The sequence below is a fragment of the Sinocyclocheilus grahami genome, unplaced genomic scaffold (assembly GCF_001515645.1).
Source record: "Sinocyclocheilus grahami isolate Dianchi unplaced genomic scaffold, SAMN03320097.WGS_v1.1 scaffold654.1, whole genome shotgun sequence".
In the NCBI taxonomy this organism is placed as follows: domain Eukaryota; kingdom Metazoa; phylum Chordata; class Actinopteri; order Cypriniformes; family Cyprinidae; genus Sinocyclocheilus; species Sinocyclocheilus grahami.
Window position 1 is genome coordinate 457,035 of NW_015505833.1, and position 21,700 is coordinate 478,734.

The 21,700-nt window shown below is 40.1% G+C and overlaps 2 protein-coding genes across 7 annotated transcripts in view; both read right to left on the minus strand.

Moving 5' to 3' along the window:
- Window positions 1-9,787, minus strand: part of tars2 (threonyl-tRNA synthetase 2, mitochondrial) — a 22,443-nt gene extending 12,656 nt beyond the window's left edge. The window contains exons 1-5 of one of the 4 annotated variants that reach the window (XM_016242304.1): window positions 9,721-9,787; window positions 4,834-5,021; window positions 3,712-3,826; window positions 3,373-3,494; window positions 3,131-3,239 (exon numbers count right to left, since the gene is read on the minus strand). In XM_016242304.1, coding sequence (XP_016097790.1) covers window positions 3,131-3,239; window positions 3,373-3,494; window positions 3,712-3,826; window positions 4,834-5,021; window positions 9,721-9,744 — 558 coding nt within the window. In that variant the 5' untranslated portion in view covers window positions 9,745-9,787. Of the gene's footprint in view, window positions 1-1,802; window positions 1,912-2,044; window positions 2,163-3,130; window positions 3,240-3,372; window positions 3,495-3,711; window positions 3,827-4,833; window positions 5,022-6,535; window positions 6,707-9,720 lie in introns of those variants that run through there. The other 3 variants (XM_016242303.1, XM_016242305.1, XM_016242306.1) reach the window with 3 other exon arrangements.
- Window positions 9,788-9,951: 164 nt separating this feature from the next.
- rprd2b (regulation of nuclear pre-mRNA domain containing 2b) overlaps window positions 9,952-21,700 on the minus strand; it is a 37,742-nt gene continuing 25,993 nt past the window's right edge. Inside the window, exons 2-11 of one of the 3 annotated variants that reach the window (XM_016242301.1) lie at window positions 14,823-14,952; window positions 14,626-14,740; window positions 14,553-14,583; window positions 13,850-13,902; window positions 13,637-13,763; window positions 13,382-13,557; window positions 12,842-13,127; window positions 12,459-12,755; window positions 12,049-12,252; window positions 9,952-11,940 (exon numbers count right to left, since the gene is read on the minus strand). In XM_016242301.1, coding sequence (XP_016097787.1) covers window positions 9,968-11,940; window positions 12,049-12,252; window positions 12,459-12,755; window positions 12,842-13,127; window positions 13,382-13,557; window positions 13,637-13,763; window positions 13,850-13,902; window positions 14,553-14,583; window positions 14,626-14,740; window positions 14,823-14,952 — 3,392 coding nt within the window. In that variant the 3' untranslated portion in view covers window positions 9,952-9,967. Of the gene's footprint in view, window positions 11,941-12,048; window positions 12,253-12,458; window positions 12,756-12,841; window positions 13,128-13,381; window positions 13,558-13,636; window positions 13,764-13,849; window positions 13,903-14,552; window positions 14,741-14,822; window positions 14,953-21,700 lie in introns of all 3 variants that reach the window. The other 2 variants (XM_016242300.1, XM_016242302.1) reach the window with 2 other exon arrangements.

Below are 21,700 nucleotides of genomic sequence, written 5' to 3' on the forward strand. Positions count from 1 at the left end.
AAACATTTGGGATAATGTAAGCACACAAGTCAGCAAAATATATAACACTGTTCTATTGGTTTTTGGATATTTTAATAAAAAAATATTACAGTGCCTTTAAGACAGCCATAAATATTGAAATATTACAGTTAAAATGTAAAAAATATAGTAATTTTTGCATTTATTTAGTAACAACAACAACAAATATAGCTGCAAGCAGTAATTAAGGGGCCAAGCACTACAGAAGCAAAACATCAGACCAACTGCAGCAATGAGTAATTGAAGCCATTTTAGTCAAAATGCCTGAAAAATCAAATACATCCACTAGTAATATGATTTAATGGCTTATCACTTTTGACCAATAGGTGGCGGTGTCATCAAATCGATGTGGTGTGTTCTGTGTGAGGTGACAATGGCACACACACAGTTTGGTGTCAATATGTCAAAGCTTTGCTGAGATACAGCCTCAGACGTAGTCTGGCATCATGCCTCAAATTTGTTGCGGTGCTATACAAAAACGGTTTTGTCTGTCAACACGAAATCTGTAACTTTTTGCCAGCATTGTCTGAAGATGATCTGAGCCAATTTTGGTGAAAATCAGACAAACCGTCTAGGACAAGTTTGAAATTTTTTTCAAACGATTAAAAAAATCCCTAAAAATCTTGACCCATGGAATTTAAAATTTTGGTACTGAAGATGAGCTGAGCCAATTTTGGTGAAAATCAGACAAACCGTCTAGGACAAGTTCGAAATTTTTTTTCAAACTATTAAAAAAATCCCTAAAAATCTTGACCCATGGAATTTAAAATTTTGGTGTCCATTTGACGCGGCATGAGCCAAGAAACTTTATGGCTCAAAAGTTATTAGCATAAATATACAGTGGGGCAAATAAGTATTTGATACACTGCCGATTTTTCAAGTTTTCCCACTTACAAAGAATGGAGAGAGTCTCTCACAGTTGAGGTGTACCTACGATGGAAATTACAGATCTCTCCATTCTTTGTAAGTGGGAAAACTTGAAAAATCGGCAGTGTATCAAATACTTATTTGCCCCACTGTAAGTGCAACTTTGAGCTGTTGGTGGTGCTAGAGGGTCTGAGTTAGAGACTCCAAACTTGCTATGGTGACCGATCAGACTGTCCTCTATCTGTGCGCCAAATTTCATAACTTTCCCACAAGCTGCTCTATGGGCTGCTATAGACTTCCAGAGCGGAAGGCGGCGGCGGCCTGGATACTAGTAAAATCTGTATATTGAATAATACGTGTCAAATAATGTTCCTAGTCTTTTCTTCCTGCGGGGGAAGCATCCCAGCCAGAAACTACAATTGTTTACTATCAATTCAATGGAAATTAAACTAAATACAATTTATTGTGTAACCAAAATACCAATAAGTTTAAGTGTGACTTTTAATTATAAACAACCCCGAAATACACCGGGACTCTTATTTTGAAATATCTATACTATTGCAGGCTAAAATATGCATACTTACAACAGTTTAAAACCTATTATATAAATATCATAAAGTTGACTATCATAATTCATCAACTAGAGTTCATAAGCAATTGCTTGGCATAAATGTGCGCTATTCATTGACTGAGAATCACTTTGAAGCAGTCTGAACTCTGAAGCGCCGCCTTGTGACACTGCAGAACTCTTTTTTCAAATCTAGGCAAATCATGCAACCCTAGATTACAGTGAGTTTCTGACTATCTTTTTTCACTCTTTATCTACATGTGGGAGTGTAAGGAAAACGAATTTACAAAAGGAACAAACCATGGGTTGAAGAACACTGTAAAGGGCAAAAGCTAGAGGACAGGCTGACCTGGAAGATCTCTTTCAGGTCCTGTACCGTGGCCTCGAGCTTGATGACGGGAATCTTCCCAGCTGCCATCTGCTTACACCTCTGCTCCACGTCCAACAGAGAGAGAGCGCTACGACACACACAGCACTGCAGCTCAGCTAGATGTCACTACTTAGTTTAAAGCATCTCAAATAAACAGCAGGTAAAGTACAGTCGACTACTGGCTCACATCAGGGGCTGGAAAGGGAACAGACGGTGTTTACTTGTTTTGGAGCTGGTAATCACAGTACAGGCCCGTGTCAGAGACTCCCTCTCGACACACGCGAGCGCTGAAGAGATTCTCCATCACACTCGCTAACACACACGCTCCGGTGCGCCACACCACCTACAGCACAGACACACTCACTGTCAATCACAGCAAAACATGCCCAGAATCTATCAAATATGTGTGTGTGTGTGTATGTTAGACCGGCTTAATGTGTTTATGTGGTATGTTAGACTAGTTTAAGTGTTTATGTAGTTAATAAAACCTTACTTGTATCACACTTGACGTGTTCATTGTTTACTCATAACCGGAGTCAATAATCATGCAGATTTACGTTACAAACTTATAGAATTGTACAGTAAGAAGGTTATTTCCTTTAACCAGGAAATTAACGTTCTTAGAATTGACAAGACGGTTGACCCTGAGTGGTCAGCTAAATATCTACAGTGGATCTAAAATATGAATAGTTAATTATAACTAGTTATGGTTAATTATTCATATTTCCCCATGAGCTGATCCGCTACACAAATAATGTTCCTAGTCTTTTCTTCCTGCGGGGGAAGCATCCCAGCCAGAAACTACAATTGTTTACTATCAATTCAATGGAAATTAAACTAAATACAATTTATTGTGTAACCAAAATACCAATAAGTTTAAGTGTGACTTTTAATTATAAACAACCCCGAAATACACCGGGACTCTTATTTTGAAATATCTATACTATTGCAGGCTAAAATATGCATACTTACAGCAGTTTAAAACCTATTATATAAATATCATAAAGTAGACATTATCATAATTCATCAACTTGAGTTCATAAGCAATCGCTTGGCATAAATGTGCGCTATTCATTGACTGAGAATCACTTTGAAGCAGTCTGAACTCTGAAGCGCCGCCTTGTGACACTGCAGAACTCTTTTTTCAAATCTAGGCAAATCATGCAACCCTAGATTACAGTGAGTTTCTGACTATCTTTTTTCACTCTTTATCTACATGTGGGAGTGTAAGGAAAACGAATTTACAAAAGGAACAAACCATGGGTTGAAGAACACTGTAAAGGGCAAAAGCTAGAGGACAGGCTGACCTGGAAGATCTCTTTCAGGTCCTGTACCGTGGCCTCGAGCTTGATGACGGGAATCTTCCCAGCTGCCATCTGCTTACACCTCTGCTCCACGTCCAACAGAGAGAGAGCGCTACGACACACACAGCACTGCAGCTCAGCTAGATGTCACTACTTAGTTTAAAGCATCTCAAATAAACAGCAGGTAAAGTACAGTCGACTACTGGCTCACATCAGGGGCTGGAAAGGGAACAGACGGTGTTTACTTGTTTTGGAGCTGGTAATCACAGTACAGGCCCGTGTCAGAGACTCCCTCTCGACACACGCGAGCGCTGAAGAGATTCTCCATCACACTCGCTAACACACACGCTCCGGTGCGCCACACCACCTACAGCACAGACACACTCACTGTCAATCACAGCAAAACATGCCCAGAATCTATCAAATAAAGCTTATGAAATAGATAAAAAATAACAACATCATACTATTCAACATCAGCATCAAATATTAGAAAACTATTATTATTTGATATTTATGTTTTTAGGGTGAAATATTATTCAGACATGTTATTGAGAGTTAACTCTTTGAGACTCAAAAGCTGGCACCTGTCTCCCCTCCAGCGAGTCAAAACCCAGCAGCTGCAGTTCACAGTCCTCCACAAGAGGGCGACTTAGGTCCCACAGAGCTCCATTCACTCTGCTCGCCACTGCACCTTTAACACTGCAAACACACACAGATACACACATTATGGCAGAACTAACAATTAGTAACAACAGTCTAAAGCAGCACTTAAAATAAAAAATATGAAAATAAAAATAAAAATTAAATATTGGTGAAGGATTTACTTAATTATCTGTGAAATTTGCTAGCAATTTCTGAGTGAAAACAGCAAAAAAAAAAAAATTTTTATTAAATAAAAAATATTGGTGTAAGATTTAATTAACTCTGAAATTGAGCAATTTCTGAGTGAAAACAGCAAAAATAAATAAATAAATACAAATATTGGTGTAGGACTTAATTATCTGTGACATTTATTAGCAATTTCTGAGTGAACAGCAAAAAATAAATAAATAAATAAAAATATTGGTGCAGGATTTACTCAATTATCTGTGAAATATACTAGCAATGAGTGAAAGCTGAGTGAAAACAAGATACATACAAACATACAAGAAGATACTCACATTATGGCAGAACTAATCATTAGTAACAACAGTCCAAAGCAGCACTTAAAATACAAAATATGAAAATAAAAATAGAAAATAAAATATTGGTGTAGGATTTACTTAATTATCTGTGAACTTTGCTAGCAATTTCTGAGTGAAATCAGCAATAAATAAAAATATTGGTGTAGGATTTACCAAATTATCTGAGAAATATACTAGCAATGAGTAAAAACTGAGTGAAAACAGGATAAAAACTAAAAAGTAGTAGAAAGACTGTTTTATTTATAATCTGTTTTATTTACAATTTCATTAAATTATTTATTTTTTCCCTCATCTGGGGGCCTTCACCAAACTTAGTATAACTTAACTTAACTTAAAATAATTCAAATTAATATATCAATACAAAGAATATGACTAATATTAATAAATGTTTTTATTAAAATTTTATATATATATATGGGCTTTGAAAATTGTGTTGGGACAATGCGAGACCTTCGAGTCAAAAAGGTTGACAATTACTGCTCTAAAGTACGGTTCACAGCAAGTCAGGAGGCTTATATTTACCGTTCACTCTTGGCGATCTGTAACGGCGAGGTCACACCAGCTGACCCTTTGACCGTCCGGCCGTCAGCCAATCGGATGGTCAGATCCGCTCTCGATGCCTTGTGCTCCTCAGCAGCTTCAGTCGCAAGCCGATCACAGAGAGACTGTAAGATCCGCAAGCGCTGGGTCTGACAGGCAGACGGATGCAGCTGGAACAGAGAGAGAGCATGTAACCAGTCACTGTGCAAGCACTACCTCAGAGGTAAATATGAGGGAGGGCTGGAGATAAACCACTGGAATTCTGTAGTCTCAGACAAACTTTACAACTGTACTAAACTGAGGTATTTAATCACACGCACACTTTACATTTAGCAGACGCTTTTATCCAAAGCAACTTACAAATGAGGACACTGGAAGCAATCAAAATCAACAAAAGAGCAATGATATGCAAGTGCTAGAACAAGTCTCCGTTAGCTTAACACAGTACACGTAGCAAGGGGTTTTAAATAATATAATAAATGAAAAGAAAATAGATAGAATACAAGCAGCAAATGCATAGAGTGCAAGTCTAAAAGGGAGGTCCTAGTACTGAGCCCTGAGGCACCCCAGTAGCTAGATGTTGTGACTTGGACACCTCACCTCTCCAAGATACTTTGAAGGACCTATCTGAGAGGTAAGACTCAAACCACTGGCGTGCGGTTCCTGAGAAGCCATTTTCCAATAGGGTTGACAGGAGAATCTGGTGGTTAACCGTGTCAAAAGCAGCGGACAGATCCAGCAAGATAAGTATAGAAGACTTGGAAGCAACTGAGAGCAAGGCAGTCTCGGTCGAATGTCCACTTCTGAAGCCAGACTGGTTGCTGTCCAGGAGGTTGTTCTGTGTGAGAAAGGCTGAGACTTGGTTGAACAACTCGTTCAAGTGTTTTTGCAATGAAAGGTAGAAGGGAAACCGGTCTGTAGTTCTCTAAAAGAGATGGGTTAAGGGTCGGTTTCTTAAGTAGTGGGGTAATACGAGCCTTATGACTTTTAAACCCGTCTTTGGAAAAAAAAAAAGAAAAGAAAAAAGTAATACCTCAAGATCAGAGAACTAAATTAATTGGTATCAATGGCATAAATAGATCAGACTGACCACATACTGAATCTTTCATAACAACATACAGTGAGGCCCACAAATCTGAGACCACTACTGAAAATATGCTGCGTTAATTACATTACGAATTACCAACCAGAATTAGAATTAAGAATTGAACTAAAAATGAATTTGAATGGTCAGTGTCTCCTTTGCTTTAATGACAGCAGCACTGAACTAAACCTGATGATCATGTTCTCCAGCATGCTCTGAGATGATTCAGAAGAGCAGTCACACTTCTTATAATACTGCCTTGAATTAGATGTGTTTTCTGCCCGAGATTAAAATGAATACATGTGGTCTGACATGAATCTGTACTTGTACAATTTACACTACACTAGTCTTCACAGAGAGCTTTTCATATCTGCAGATATGAACACATGTACAATAAATAAAAAAATACATAAAAACCAAAACAATGCACAATACATAAAATGCATGCATACACACAAAAGTTATAGTTCAAAATGTATCCAGAACTTGCATTATCGCTTTATACAAAAGCTATGTTAAGCAAAGACAGCCTAAAACGAGTCAGTCAGATGATTGTGTCACACTGAGCATCACTGCATCATCTCCATCAGTCCTGCACACCTTCCCGTAGCTTCTGCTGCCGCGGACCAACGCCTGACAGACGCGCCGCCTCCACAACACAGCCACGAACATTTCACGCAAAGCTACGGCTCGTGGTTTCTCCTACAAACACCAAACGTTGCCCTCTCTCAGCGGGCCGCCATTTTCCCGGAACTACTACACCGTCACAGAACAAGAGCCCCGATTCGCCGAAAAATTCGAAGGAGGGCGGGCTCTGTGTGCGCAACAACCAATGAGAAGCGAAGCCAGACGTGCGTCACGAGCGTCCGCTCAGTGCGTAAGAAAACACATTAACTGAGAGCACTCTCCTGCATGCGAACACACGCCACATCCAAATACACGGACTTCACGGAGGACTGGAAAAACAGACAACGGTGCAGGTTTATGAACGCAACACTATATCGAACCAAAGCAAAAGAAAATATATATTTAGAGAAACAAGCTCAAGTTAAACCCCTCTGCTCCATCACTTGTGTCTCCAGTTGCCTGAGCACGTGCACTCACTACACCACCCTGTTATTGCTACAGCATCCTAGAGACGAAATGCACAACACACTTTTATATGTCTAATTGATAACTAGTGCACTAATGCGTGCTGTCTCCTGAAGGACACAGTATTGATAGGAGCATTCACTATAGATAAACAAGAGTTAAAAATGTTTACTATGCAGTAACATTTGAAGCTCAGTAATCTGACTCGCTGTATTGAACAGTTAACGCACATAAGTGTGTTTCAGACACAAAGCAAATGTGTAAATCTGATTTTGGTATCTGTTTGCATTGTATTAAACCACAGTCCTTCATCATTAGCTGTCTTTAGTTCTGTGCAAACACAGTGTAAACTTAAAGGTACACTCTCAAAAAATGCTGTTTTTTTTAAAGGTACATTTTTGTTACTTTTAGGTATTAATATGTACCTTTAAGTACAATTATGTACCTCTTTTTCCTTTCTGAGAGTGTACAGCGAGTGTTTTATATTTTCATGATCTACTGGTCAGTGAAAAGCCTAACATTGGGGAAAATGAGTGACCCTTCCCTGCCGGAGGATTGCTAAATTTACAAAACTAAGCCAAATTCAACAAGTGCACAATTTTGTTTCTTTCCAGATATGAACACCACAATCAAGTAATCACTGATCATCATCAGTGACATTAAATAAACTATACAATACTGTGACAATGTTTGGAAGCACATACAATTTCAGTGATCATTAAGGATTCCAATGTGAAAAATGAGGATCTCCTCCAATTGACATGACATCTGATGATGCTTAGCTGGATATGTGTGCAGAATTCCCTTTTAGTGGATAGGAATACACCACAACAACACGATATGTCGTTGGTGTGGAGAAATTACTAGTCTACTCTGTGTTGTCCCTAACCTCTGGAAGGATAAGTGTCAGGAATATAAATGCAAAAGAAAAGAAAAAAACAGAACTTGGGAGATGTAAACACAGTTGTTTAAATTTGCTGTTTGTTCAGTTTCTTAATACAGAGCTTACCATCAATCATCAATATCATTACTGTGGGGCCACAAAACTCAAGCCTGCATTTACCAATAGAAAACAAACTCTGTATTTGCAAAGAAAATTGATATGGTCCCGTTGCGCCTGTTTGAAGGTTGCTGCAGAACAATTAGGCACTTCAAGGTTTTGTTTTCTGAGAATAGTGCTGTACATTAGTTTGATTAACCAGTCTATCCGGACAGCTATCTGTACCTTTGATATGACTGAATGAAACCAGATTTTACTGCAAATTTGAGAAGTAAACCTGTGGTGCAGCTGGTACAAAACGCATAGAAGTTGATCGAACTGAAGGAGTGGCTCACAATTTCACATTTCTGTCACCACTGAAGACTCACTGCATTTAAGCATCCTGCAGATTCATTATGAATTTCATTGCTTGTGCATAACATGTTGATGTGCAACAAAGCTGGCACTGCAAATACTGTTAAATAAGTGTGTAGGTTCTTTGAAATACTCCTTGTGTAAAACACTCTACAATGAATGCACATGTTGTCCAAATGAAGACACCAAACCACGCTCCTCAAATATTCAACATTTCTGCACTTGAAGGAAACATTTCAACTATTTTGTTCTTACACAATGCATGCAAACTACAATGATGTACAGGTTGTATTCACATTTAAGTTGTCAAACATTTGTTTTTTGAAAAGCAGTGCATCAACATTGTTGTGAAAGGATGTAGTATTTGATTTAGTTTTAGGAACAATGCATTCTGAAAATGCAATGCATGAAAGTGTGGCTTGTGTAGAACACAAAGACAGAAACACACATTTTCAGTCGTGTGTACATGATAAAGGGTTAAACTGTCATAATCTTAAATCCTAGAGACAAAGAACTGACTTAGATTAACATTTCAGATTCAATGGGAAATTTAGAATAATTCAACCAAACTAATTCTTTCCTCAACTTTCATTTGAACCTAAAATTCAGAGTTGTGATTTCAAGCTCTGCACATTCCTGAAAAGGTTGGACATCAAGTTATAAGACTGAACAGAACTGCTTTTAAGTAAAAACAAAATGACAGAAAACAATCCAGGTACATTTGTTCTTGAAAAGAACAGTCTGTAAAGAACAGTCTCCTTCCTTTCAATAATATTTCTAGACACAATGCTTTTATTAATCAGAATACATGTAGGAACTCTATGAAGCAAAAAAAAAAAAAAAACACGCAAAGAGCTCTTGAAAAGCACTCAGAAACTACCGAGTAGTTATGCCTTGAACACTTGGTTAGCTTATATGCAATGTGAGCCAAAATCTTCACATCTTGGTGAAGGTTTATAAAGTGGCTGTATTTTTGCTTTATGAAGCTTAAGGATCACTACAAGCCATCATGGTTGCCTAGAATTACATCTTTGTCAATAATGTAATCACTCAGGAATAAAACACAGTTGAAATCCACTGGTTTTGCGCTCAAAGTGAAAGAGTAACAGAGGTTTCACAGACAGAAAACAGTAATCTGTAACCTGTCAACAGCAGAAACAAGTATTTACATGGGAAGAATTAGAAAAGCAAGTGTTATAGGGTGGAGAAGTGAAGGAACAGTTACTGGAAGGAAAGAAATAATCTGCGTATCCACTTACAAGTCATTCATATATCACACACACACTCATACACTCCATAACCGCTCTCTCACATTACACCAATTGAACAGGATAACCACCTTTTGCCTTCCTTCATATTCCATGGATGTTTCTGGATCTCCACATTCTCCTCCTCCTAGTTCATCTTTAGAGTATCTGAAAACTTGAGAAGAGCAGTGCTGTAACGTGGCTGCTCTGGGGCAGGGCGTGTCAGTGCATGTGTATTTACATGCAGTATACGTCTCACGCTGCAATTCGCAGGTGATGCTAGCTTGCTACACTGCCTATTTCAGGTTGTGCAGAGCATTTAGCACTCATTCTAAGATGCTAATATCGAGGGGGCAAGAACGGTCTTTTGGGTGGGTTGAAAGGCCCACCGCTGAAACTACCTGTGGGACGCTTTGTCCCAGGTAGGAGGGGTTCACGGTTACGGGAGGGGGGCGGTAGGGGCAGGGAACCTCTGGGAAACTGTGGGGAACGACGCGCGTGATGCTGGTTTGGTAATTGGAGGAGGGGCAGAGGAGGGGAAGGGCGGCGGGGTCTCTGATTCGGGGTGTTGATGGGTAGGCGGTTGGGAATAGACAAATGAGGATGGGGTTCCCCAGCTGGGGATGGAGGAGTAGGTGTGGTTGGGGTAGAGGGTGATGGTGGTGTGGGACTGGGTCCCTCTCGAATTCTGCCCAGGAGGGGTGGAGGAACTCCCGGGGTGCCAGGACGGTGAAGAGGTGGGGTGTGGCGCAAGACGAACTGCTCTTTCACCGTGCCTGGGCGAGGGGGATCTCCTAACAAGGAAGGGAGTTGGGGTTTGCCACCTCTAGGAGGGGCACTGCCACCGCTACTTCCATGCCCCGCTCCATCAGGATGGAGGTTGGCAGGTGGGTAGGGTAGAACTCGGTCTATTGGTACAAGGACACCACCAACCATAACAGTGGAGTTTGAGGAAAGGGGGAAGTCTCTGGAAGGAGGTAGGGTTTGAGGGATGGGAGGATGGGGTGGTGGGACTGGAGGAATGGAAGAGGGAAAAAATGGAGGGGGAGGATGGTGTTGAGGAATGCCATGAGAAGGTCGTGTGGGGTCTTCGTTTGCATAGGGTGGCGGTGGATACTGCAAAGGGGGTGGAAGGTGAGCAGGAAGAGGGGGAGGAGGAAGAGGAGGGACCATTCCCAACTCCTCAGAATTCTCATGGCCACGACTACCAGGGTGGTGTGGAGGCGGGGCTTCCATAAATTCCTCCTCTTCATACCAGGCCCCACCCACTCTAGAACCAGCACTGCTTCCTCTTCTCTGTACTCTTCCAACCACGCGGATGCTTTCCACTGTCTGGATGCGGTTACCATAATCATGGGTTTCGATTGGTGCTCCTTCACTGGAGGATGAAGTAACAACAGTCTCAATGCGATGGTAGTGGTCTCCATTGTCAGCTGAAGCTTTCCTTTCCTTGTCTTTCGTCCCGTCGCAAGATCCTTTACTTGGCCTACGGGAGGATGCACTTTTCTCTCCCTCACCATCCATCTTTGCCTTTATCTTCTGATCCTGCACCATGGCAGCTGATGGAATGTTCAAACCTGGTACTTTTCTCTTCAGCCCTTCTTCCTCTTTGGTTTTAGTCATGGCCTTGACTGGTTTAGTCACACTTGTGCTAAAGGCGGCAAGTCGTGAGGGTGGTGGTGTGCGGTAATCCCTGTCTTTCCGCTCATTTTCTCCCAGAGCCTCTCGTGGAGTGATCACGGCATCCCAGGGGTCACTGTGATAGGCTGTAGGTGAAAGGTTACGACCTCCAGACAGACCTGCACTCTGAGGCTCACTGAGTACATGGGGTGAGTCCATAATTTCATCTTGGGTGGGTGTGCTACCACTCTCATCTCGGACAGGGGTGCCATCCAGATTGTCTCCACCAACAAGGAGAGGGCTATTGCTGCCTACGTCGTCTAAGCCAAGTCCGAGAGCACTGAAACCAGGATTCCCCTGCAGGAAACTATTGATCTTCGATTCCAGGCTGGGCATTACCACAGCCTCGGTCTCAATTTCTTTCTCTCTCTCTTTCTTATCTTGTTCTCTTTCTTTCTCTCTTTCCCTCTCTTTCACCGTCTCCTTCTCCCACTCTCTCCCTTTCTCTCGCTCAGTTTCTCGCTTGAAATTGTTGCCCGTGGCCTTTAGGACCTTTGGCGTTGTTGGGGTGGTTGTGGTGGAGGTCGCTGCAGCTGTGGTGACAGCTGAAGATGAAGAGGCAGGTGAAGATGGAACAGGGTCTGGAGTAGTGAGAGTGCCTGAACGCGCTGATGAAAGGAGAGAAGACAAACCTGCAAGATAGAGAGTTAATAAATATCAAAGTAATTACTCGTTCAAACAGGTTCCCCCATCTTGACAAACAGATCAGAAATCAATAGTGTACAAGTAATGTGTCCTACTCTGCAGGTTGGGGCTGTGAGTCTGTGTTTTTGTGAGAACATTCAGAATGTTCTCGGGGGAGAAATCCACTTTGGACAAGATGCTAGCCAGAGGATTGGATGAGGGAATGCTGCCAGGGGTCAAAGGAGGGGCTTTGGAGGAGGAGGCGTGGTTGGAGGGTGTGGTAGGTGTGCCAGGGGAAGGACGGGACACAGGGCTGACACCTGGGTGTTGAGAAAGAAAAAAACACTGTTATGACCTACAGCTCTTCTCAAACTCTTTCAGCGGCCTTGGCTTTTAGTACAGTAGGGTGAACATTGGCAAATAATGAGAAGGTTGTATTTATCATTCTAAACATAAAAACAACATATTTGAATGGTATTTTTACTTCCGGAACCTGTCTGTTGTGCTCTCCAAATAGGAAACTCACCAGTGGTCTTCATTGCATTGGAGATAGAGCTCAGAATGGAGCTGATCTTGCCCAGATCTACATTGGCCAAGTTCACCTGCAGGGGGGAGGGGCTAACAACTTGGGCAGGTACAGGTGTCGTGGTAATGGGTGTGGTGTTCGAAGGAGGTGTTTGACTGGTTGATGACCCAGACACTGTCTTTGTGGGAGTTGCCAAAACCTGGGATGGTTTAGAAGCGGTAATCTGGGAGCTTTTTGTAGCTGCATTTGTCATCTTGGATACAGATGGAAGACGTGACTTCTCTTTCCTCTCGTCAACTAGAGGACAAAGAACGATGTCAGTTATATGTTACATTTGTGACATCTGAATTTATTAATTTAATTTCTCCTCTGCTTTCTCTCACCAATGATTCCAGCATTTGCCGCCGTTTCCTCTTCCTCAGACATGTCCATGTCCTCTATGTCTCTGTTGTCCTTCTGTTGCTCCAAACCTTTCCCTCCGTTTCCATCCCCACTTCCCGAACCGATCCTGGAACTCATGCCATGGAAGGGCGACTCTGAGCCGGTGGGGGACGGGGCGTCCTCAGAGGGGGAAGGGATGGGAGAATCATCCAGACAGGGCAATGTGGCCTTCAGAGCATCCAGCTTACGCTTCAGGCTACTGACGCGATTGGCGAAAGCTTTATACGCCTACGGGAAGCAGTGAGGGGATTGACAGAAGCACAATATGAGGATACATGATTAATGGTAAATCAAAAGGCCAATATTTGGCTACGAAACTAACATCAGCCATTACCCACGCCCTCTTGGTTGATGAACAGAAGTCTAACCTCAGAGAGCAGATTTTTTCATATATTTTTGTGTAGTTAGTGGTGTTTGGCAAAACAACCTTGTTCACAAATCTTATGAACATATATATTATCAAGGCATCAAAGTTGACTCACATTGGCAACAATTTTGACCTCTTTGTATTGCATCTCATAAAAGATATCTGCGTTTCCCAGCACCTCCAGCAGCGGGGGTCCTGCTTTTATCTGGCCCTCCATGAACGTCACAAATTCCTGCAGCTTTGTGCTTCCCTCCTCAAAGTCCTTCGAGAACTTATTCCCTCCTGCTTTGTCTATGGATGTAAGTAGACAGTTTGAAAAACCTCTCTCTAAACAGTTCTATAGTGCTGTTTTTGGGAAATATTTCATTACCTTTTAACCTTTTGAGGGCCTCGGTGCTGCAGACGTCTACTCTGAGAGCAGTTAGCTGCTTCTCTCTTAAATCACTCTCGTCCAGAGAGTTCTTGTAAGATATTAACCGCTCTACAAAATCATGTGGCTGACAAAGAAAATACATTAATTATTAGCGTAATAATTATAATAGGGGAAAAGTTTAATTGAACCTAAAGACAGATCATGACTTACTACAAACTCTGCAACAATTTTAGACTTCAGAGCAGTTTTGGGGTTGACTGGGGCTGCAAAAAAGAAAAAAAAAAGAAAACACAGGGTCAAGTTATTTTAAGAAATTATTTTTTACACTTGGTCACTTAATGCATTAATGCATGATTTATTGGATAGCTATTTGTTCAGATATGCACTCTTTATTAATATTTGGTCACATAAAGGTTTCTTCGCAAACCATATGGCTGCTGGTATTTAAGAATATTAAAGTAAATAACAAATTTATTAATGTTGCAAATGTTGTTCCAGATCATTTCATAAGGTAATATTACTAAATTGTTATGTCTTTATTACGATGGCAAATACAAACCGATTACTTAATTTTAGAAATTTTTATTTTATACAAACTTTTTTTTTTTTTACTGTTTATTTGTTAGCAACAAGGCTATTTACACTGCAAACACAGGGTAAACAATATAAGAGCTACAATTGACAAAAACATAAGACATTTCAGCTTAATACAAGACAATGTGACTACCGTGTGTTCAGGTGATACCATCCTAAATATTCAAAAATATTTATACAAGCAAATGCAGTTGTCTTAATTTTTTAGGAAGTGGATTCCCTTTAAGATGATTATATTTAGACATTAAGAAGTTTAAAAATCTCTGCATTAGACTTGAATCCAGCATTGAGACTGGAAGCGTACACCTCAGAAACTGACCAGGAGAAGGCTGTTGCTCTTTCACTTTCTCCTTGTCCTTTTCCTTTTCCTTTTCTTTTTCCTTTTCCTTTTCCTTCTCTTTCTTCTGCAGACTGGCCTTCAGCTCAGAGATCAGCTCCTCAGGATAAACGTTCCGCTCCTGCCAAATACTGAAGATCCTGTCCACTGACTTACACACTTTAGCATCCCTACAAACACACAGAGAGTCAGCATAGAATGTCACTACTTCTGTACTAATCAAATAGATGCACAAACATGTGATTCACTAACTTGACCAGCAGGGCGGCGTCTGGCAGCACCTCAGCGAAGGTGGTTCGGTAAATAATAGCGTTCTTCCTTTTGCAATTCTGAATGACATCATTAGCGAGGTAGAAGAGATTCAGCCTGTGATTGGCATCCGCTGCACAAAGAAAAGAAGAAAACAGGGAAAAGATGTATTAGAATGCAACAATACCATAATACAAAGAGCTTACATAAAGCAACTCAAATTTGATATTGTGCAGGCATACAGACAGCTGATGAAGTGAGATTAAGATCGTAGAACTCGTGCTGTATTTATTCCTCATAGTTTCAAAAGTCTTTTAAATACAATGAATTGTAAATTGTATTGTAAATATTTTTTTCCCGGCCATGAAACTGTTTTTTGCAAAATCGAGCAGTTGCTACTACTACAACAACTAAACATATTTAATAACATATATATCTGTAGCCATTTGAAATTAGAGATAACCACCGCATTTGCACGATCCAAACAGAGATGCTACACACATGTAGCATGAGCAGTTTTTTATTTAAATTTGATTGTATAAGTTCAGCATTTGAAGCAAAAACAGAATGGTACGACTTTAGCTTTGTGAAATTATGCAACATAAAACATCTGAAAGAAACAAAACAGCCCGTCTGGTGAATGTGAATGCAATTTCACTCTCTGACAGCAGGTGGCGCTTCTGGAACAGCAGCAATACAGCGTTTACTTGGTTACAAAGCAGCACTGCCTTATAAACACTACTTTAATGTGCATTATACAGAGGCAAGATGATAAAAAATACCATCTAAACTTTTCTGAAGACAGTCAGTTCCCCTCAAAGATATCTCTATAAAACTCCACCCCAGTATTCATATTTTTCTTCCAATATTTAGAGCATTGCGAACAGTGAGCATTCGGTGCAGTATTTTCTCTGTGGCCGTCTGTTAATTTTAGGCCCTTCTTTTTAAGAGATAAACCCTTGAGATTTATTTTGACGGAACTGTAGTTGAGATTTTATTTTGGCAGAAAACTCCAGCTTCTATGAAAACAGGTTTACCAACGCATCTCATAACAAATCTAGTGAAATACTGTAATCATCTGCCCATTAAACTGTTGAAAATTATGCAAATGTGAAAAAGTGTAACCGGTGCCTGCTGCGTTCCCAGATGCGAGCTAAACTCAGAGCACAGGCAGTAATGGAGTTCACTGCATTCACTGTGAACTGAGCTATTCTGAGACGCAAAAAACACTGGATCACGAGCTATGAACATTAGATTTTCTCATGGTGTTTCATTTAACCTATATAAAATGGGCCCAAAAAGGATAAACATTCAACCTTAGAAATGTCTGAATGTAGGTTAACTAGATGCAAAATATCAAACAAGTGACATCTGCTAACAAATGATGCTACCCAGCACACGTATGTCTGCAAGATGCCTGTTAAAGATCGCTCTGAAAGATCATCTGAAAAGCATCTGCTGTGTACAAACATCTGATATATGTCTTTTAAGATGCCAGTTTTACATACATTCTTAATCATCTTAAAGACATTTTCTAAACGTCTATTTGACATCTGATAGGAAACATCCTATAGACGTATTGCACTCTAAAAAATACGTCTTGCAGATGTAAATGTAAATGCAAATAGACATCTCAGTGATGCACATGTGCTATCAAGGACAGCATTATAAATATTTACTGAAAATCAATATAAATGACAATGAAAATAAGTAGGGATGCACCGATATGAAAATTTTGGCCGATACCGATAACCGATTACTCTTTATTTTTGAAAGCCGATAACCGATATGTTGGCCGATAAATCTATATCCAAATTGTTATATACTTTTTGAGAGCCTGATTACAAAAAAGGTTTCATCATTAAAAGCCACATCCCAAACACTTCAACATAAGCAGCCTAGTTTGAACGGTATACGTTTTAAAAATATTTTTACTCTCCCATTACCAAATTTAGTCATAAAAAAGACTTACAAATAAATAAAATAATGCATAAATAATGCAAACAAGTCATTGGACATCATTACACGTGTAAAGAATCAAAATGAATGCGCCACAGATCAATAAAACGGAATAGCCTCTGCACGGACAATAATTAAATGATTTTAATTACTAAACCATATTGTTGATGAAAATAATAAGAGAAAAATACAAGTGGTTGTTGTTATTAATAATGTATCAATGATTTTGAAAAAGTAACAAATTAATACCACTGTTTAAATTAGCAGCCGTTGAGCTGCGCGTGCTGAAGCTGAAGAGCTGAATGAACACGGTAAACTGAAGCGTTTTGCTGGCAGCTTATTTAACTCAAGGAAATGCATCCTGAGATTAATATTAATACAACATAAACATAATATTACAACTTATATATGTACAAAATGATGCAGTTATTGCGTGCTATAGTCAGAATGTGTGATCCTGTTGTGGATGCGCTCTTCCCATATCAACGCGCTGAAACACGGCAACTAAACCCAAAGAATTCCCAACGTTTTATTATAATAATGTTCTCATTAGAATGTTATATACACGACATTCCCAATCATAGTTATTAATGTTGTGCACTGCTGTTTGAGCTGCGTGTGCTGAGCTAAAGATGATCACCGGTAAACTGAAGCGCTCTTTTAACTTAACCAAACGCATTCTATATGAGATAAATCAGATATACATCAAATAAACACAATATTACAACGTACAATTGCACAAAAGGCTGCAAACGAACAGCGCGCATCTGAAGTGTCTCTGAAGGAAATAATGCATTATTTATCGGCTTTAAGATATCGGCCAGATTTTCTTATCAGGCCGATACCGATAACAGAAAAAATTAGCATTTATCGGCCGATACCGATATGGTGGCCGATATATCGTGCATCCCTAAAAATAAGTTAAAAGACATCTCATTAATGTGGGAGGAGAAACCAGTGGATAGACTATGACCATACATTTCTGAAAAATGACATTCCTTCACCAGACCAGTATTTGTTCATTTGTCAGATGATTAGTGCCCACTTGACAATGATTGTTTTATGTGATTTTCATGGGATTCTGCCTATTTTCATAACTATACAGGGTGTTTAGATGAGAAAAGCTAAGCAGGTGTAGCGATTAGCCTGATATAAGCTACAAATAACATATTTCAGCAACATTATATGGCCAAAACACACATACGATCACAATCGGAAGTTATTACAAACACTCAATGGTGGTTTTCAGTCATTTAGTGTGGACGGTAGTGGTCGACCGATATTGTTTTTTTGACAGCCCAGGGATCAACGCCAGGACTCGCAAAATTTCTAAATCACTGGTAGCCCTTCGGGCAGACATTCTTCAGATTTTGGTAGCCCAAAATGAATTTAAGTAGCCCGAATAAAAAAAACCCCAAGACAACATCGTCTGAACTTCACTGCGGATAAATCAGCATGACTAAAAACTTCAATGATTGCTTTTTTCTTCAAATAACAAGTCAAGAGAGTAGCGGTGCAACGGATCACAAAACCCACGGCTCGGATCACATTGCATTATATCAGATTTTGAGATTATGATTATGGTTCTTTATTATTTAAATAACAGAATACTTCTTTGATACCACAGCAAAAACTAGTAGCCTATAGGGATGTAACGATTCACTCAACTCACGATGCGAAGCGCTTCACGATACTGATTTCATAATACAATTTTCTCACAATTTTTATTTTTAACAAAATGAGATTTAAGTCAAATTATAAATGCATACATTTCTGAAAAATGACATTCCTTCACCAGACCAGTATTTGTTCATTTGTCAGATGATTAGTGCCCACTTGACAATGATTGTTTTATGTGATTTTCATGGGATTCTGCCTATTTTCATAACTATACAGGGTGTTTAGATGAGAAAAGCTAAGCAGGTGTAGCGATTAGCCTGATATAAGCTACAAATAACATATTTCAGCAACATTATATGGCCAAAACACACATACGATCACAATCGGAAGTTATTACAAACACTCAATGGTGGTTTTCAGTCATTTAGTGTGGACGGTAGTGGTCGACCGATATTGTTTTTTTGACAGCCCAGGGATCAACGCCAGGACTCGCAAAATTTCTAAATCACTGGTAGCCCTTCGGGCAGACATTCTTCAGATTTTGGTAGCCCAAAATGAATTTAAGTAGCCCGAATAAAAAAAACCCCAAGACAACATCGTCTGAACTTCACTGCGGATAAATCAGCATGACTAAAAACTTCAATGATTGCTTTTTTCTTCAAATAACAAGTCAAGAGAGTAGCGGTGCAACGGATCACAAAACCCACGGCTCGGATCACATTGCATTATATCAGATTTTGAGATTATGATTATGGTTCTTTATTATTTAAATAACAGAATACTTCTTTGATACCACAGCAAAAACTAGTAGCCTATAGGGATGTAACGATTCACTCAACTCACGATGCGAAGCGCTTCACGATACTGATTTCATAATACAATTTTCTCACAATTTTTATTTTTAACAAAATGAGATTTAAGTCAAATTATAAATGAAAAGGTGTCCTTTTATTATTTCCCCAACAAAATGCTGCACATTTCTTTGTAAAATTGAAATATGTCAAATGATCAAACTAACTTGAAATTTTTAAACAAATCCCAAAACAAACAATTAAATAGGTCTGTCGCGATAACCGCAATATCGCGCTATTGACGAGCAAACCGCAGAGGAATGCAGGAACCGCGATTTTTGAGTGTGTACTGCTTTTTTCGTAAGGTTATGTCCTTCTCGTTTTGCACTTCATGCATGTAGACTGAATATTAAACAAGTTAGTAATGATAACATAATGTGTACCATGCTGATTTGTACAGAGGCTCCGTAGATTTGCACTTAACAAGCCTAAACAGACAGTGAATGAGCGAGAGATCGACTGAGCGTGTGCGATTACTTGCGTCTGTCCTCCAGGCAGAGTCATATATATTTGTGAAAATAGGTTGTCATGTCCAAGGAAAGCTAAATCTCTGTCTTAGCATCTACGCATAGCTGGTCAGCTAAGCCTTCTAAAGTGGCACTCAAAGTTAAAATGATTTCAGCAGCGTGTTTCATTACGTCTCTCTTTAAATGAATGAATCAGCGTTTTTGAACGTGTAGTTGAATGACAGTCCCTTTCCACCACCTTGTGGCGCAACACTGTAACTGCACTGACTGACAGCCATCTAGAACGCGCACAGGTGGAAATATCATTAGAAAGTCTCTTGTCCAGTCAGATTAGAAAATCAGATTACAACTAGGCTAACTGTTATACATATAGGCTTACGATAGCCTAACGATCTTATGGCGCTTTTCCACTGCATGGTACGGCACGGTACGGCTCCGTACGGTTCACTTTTGGGGGGGTTTCCACTGGGTACAGTACCTGGTACCTGGTACTTTTTTTAGTACCACCGTGGTTGGGATTCCAAGCGTACCGTACCGTTACCAAAACATGACGTGTTAACTCTGCTGATCACGGATTGGTCGGAGAGAATCGTCACTACCTGCGTCACTGAACTTGCGACACAAACACAACAGAACCGCTAGATTTAAATCAACACAGCCAGCGAAGGATCGAATGCAACTGTTTTGAACGAGCGCACCTTTTTTTAACAACCAAAAAGTGTCTGTTCCCCCTGTTGAGGAAGTACAGACGTTCCTCTCGTTGATAGCAGAGGAGCGGATCCAGCGAGAGCTTGATGGGGCGACGCGGAATGAAAGTTTTTTTTAGGAGTCGCGGCAGTAGAGGTGGCACAACTATAACGACATGTGAATAATCCCGCCCACTCTAAAGCGGTACTAAACTGCAGTGGAAACGCAAACCGAGCCGTGCCGTACCATACTGAGCCGTACCGAGCCGAGTCGTACCACGCAGTGGAAAAGCGCCATTATTGTCAGGTTTATGTTCTGTAGTGTGGACTGTTATTTTGTCATTCTCTTCCGTTTACTTCACTTCCTGTTTCAACGCTATTTGGTTTCGGTTTCATTGTCGGTTTCATTTTCAATGCTTCCTTTTGTGATCTGATGAGGCTTCTTGTCACAGAATGAGGCAGAAAATATGTTCCATATGCTAGTTTAAAAAGAATACATCGATTAGCAATAGATTATAAATTAGGGTGACCATACGTCCTCTTTTCCCCGGACATGTCCTCTTTTTGGACCTACAAAAATGTGTCCGGCCGAGATTTCTTAATTGCCCAAAATGTCCGGGATTCGGCAGTTTTCTTAATCCCGCTCCCGCTGAATCTCTGACCATTGCCGCCAGCTCACCCAACATGTATTTCGCTCCCGCAATTTTCATGTCCACTCTAATATTGTATATAATTTTGGCGCATCAGGGAGCTGCTCTCAGGATGTGGTGTATTTACATATTCTTGAATGAGCGTTTGCGCTGTTTACTTTCACTTCCTATTTCGCGATCACACGCACTCTGTGTAAAGGGAGCACATCGTACATCAGATATTTGTCAATGAGCTCAGAATCTGTTGAGCAATACTCCAGCATGGTCTTGTCAGTCATCTCTCCTTATTCTCAACCTGTGATCAGTCAAAGCGGACTCCTGCAGCTCTTGTTGGAAGCAGGGTTGCCAAGTCCGCGTTTTTTCCACAGAATTGGGCTACTTTTAAACTGTTGCCATGGGTTGATATTCCCAAGTGGGTTAAAGGTTTGAAATATTGCATAAATTACATTTGACTGAAATGCTTGTATCGAAACATTTTGCATTCTACTGTAACGAATCAGCTCATGGGAAATATGAATAATTAATCATAACTAGTTATAATTAATTATGAATATTTTAGATCCACTGTAGATATTTAGCTGACCTCTCAGGGTCAACTCTCTTGTCAATTCTAAGAACGTTAATTTCCTGGCTAAGGGAAATAACTTC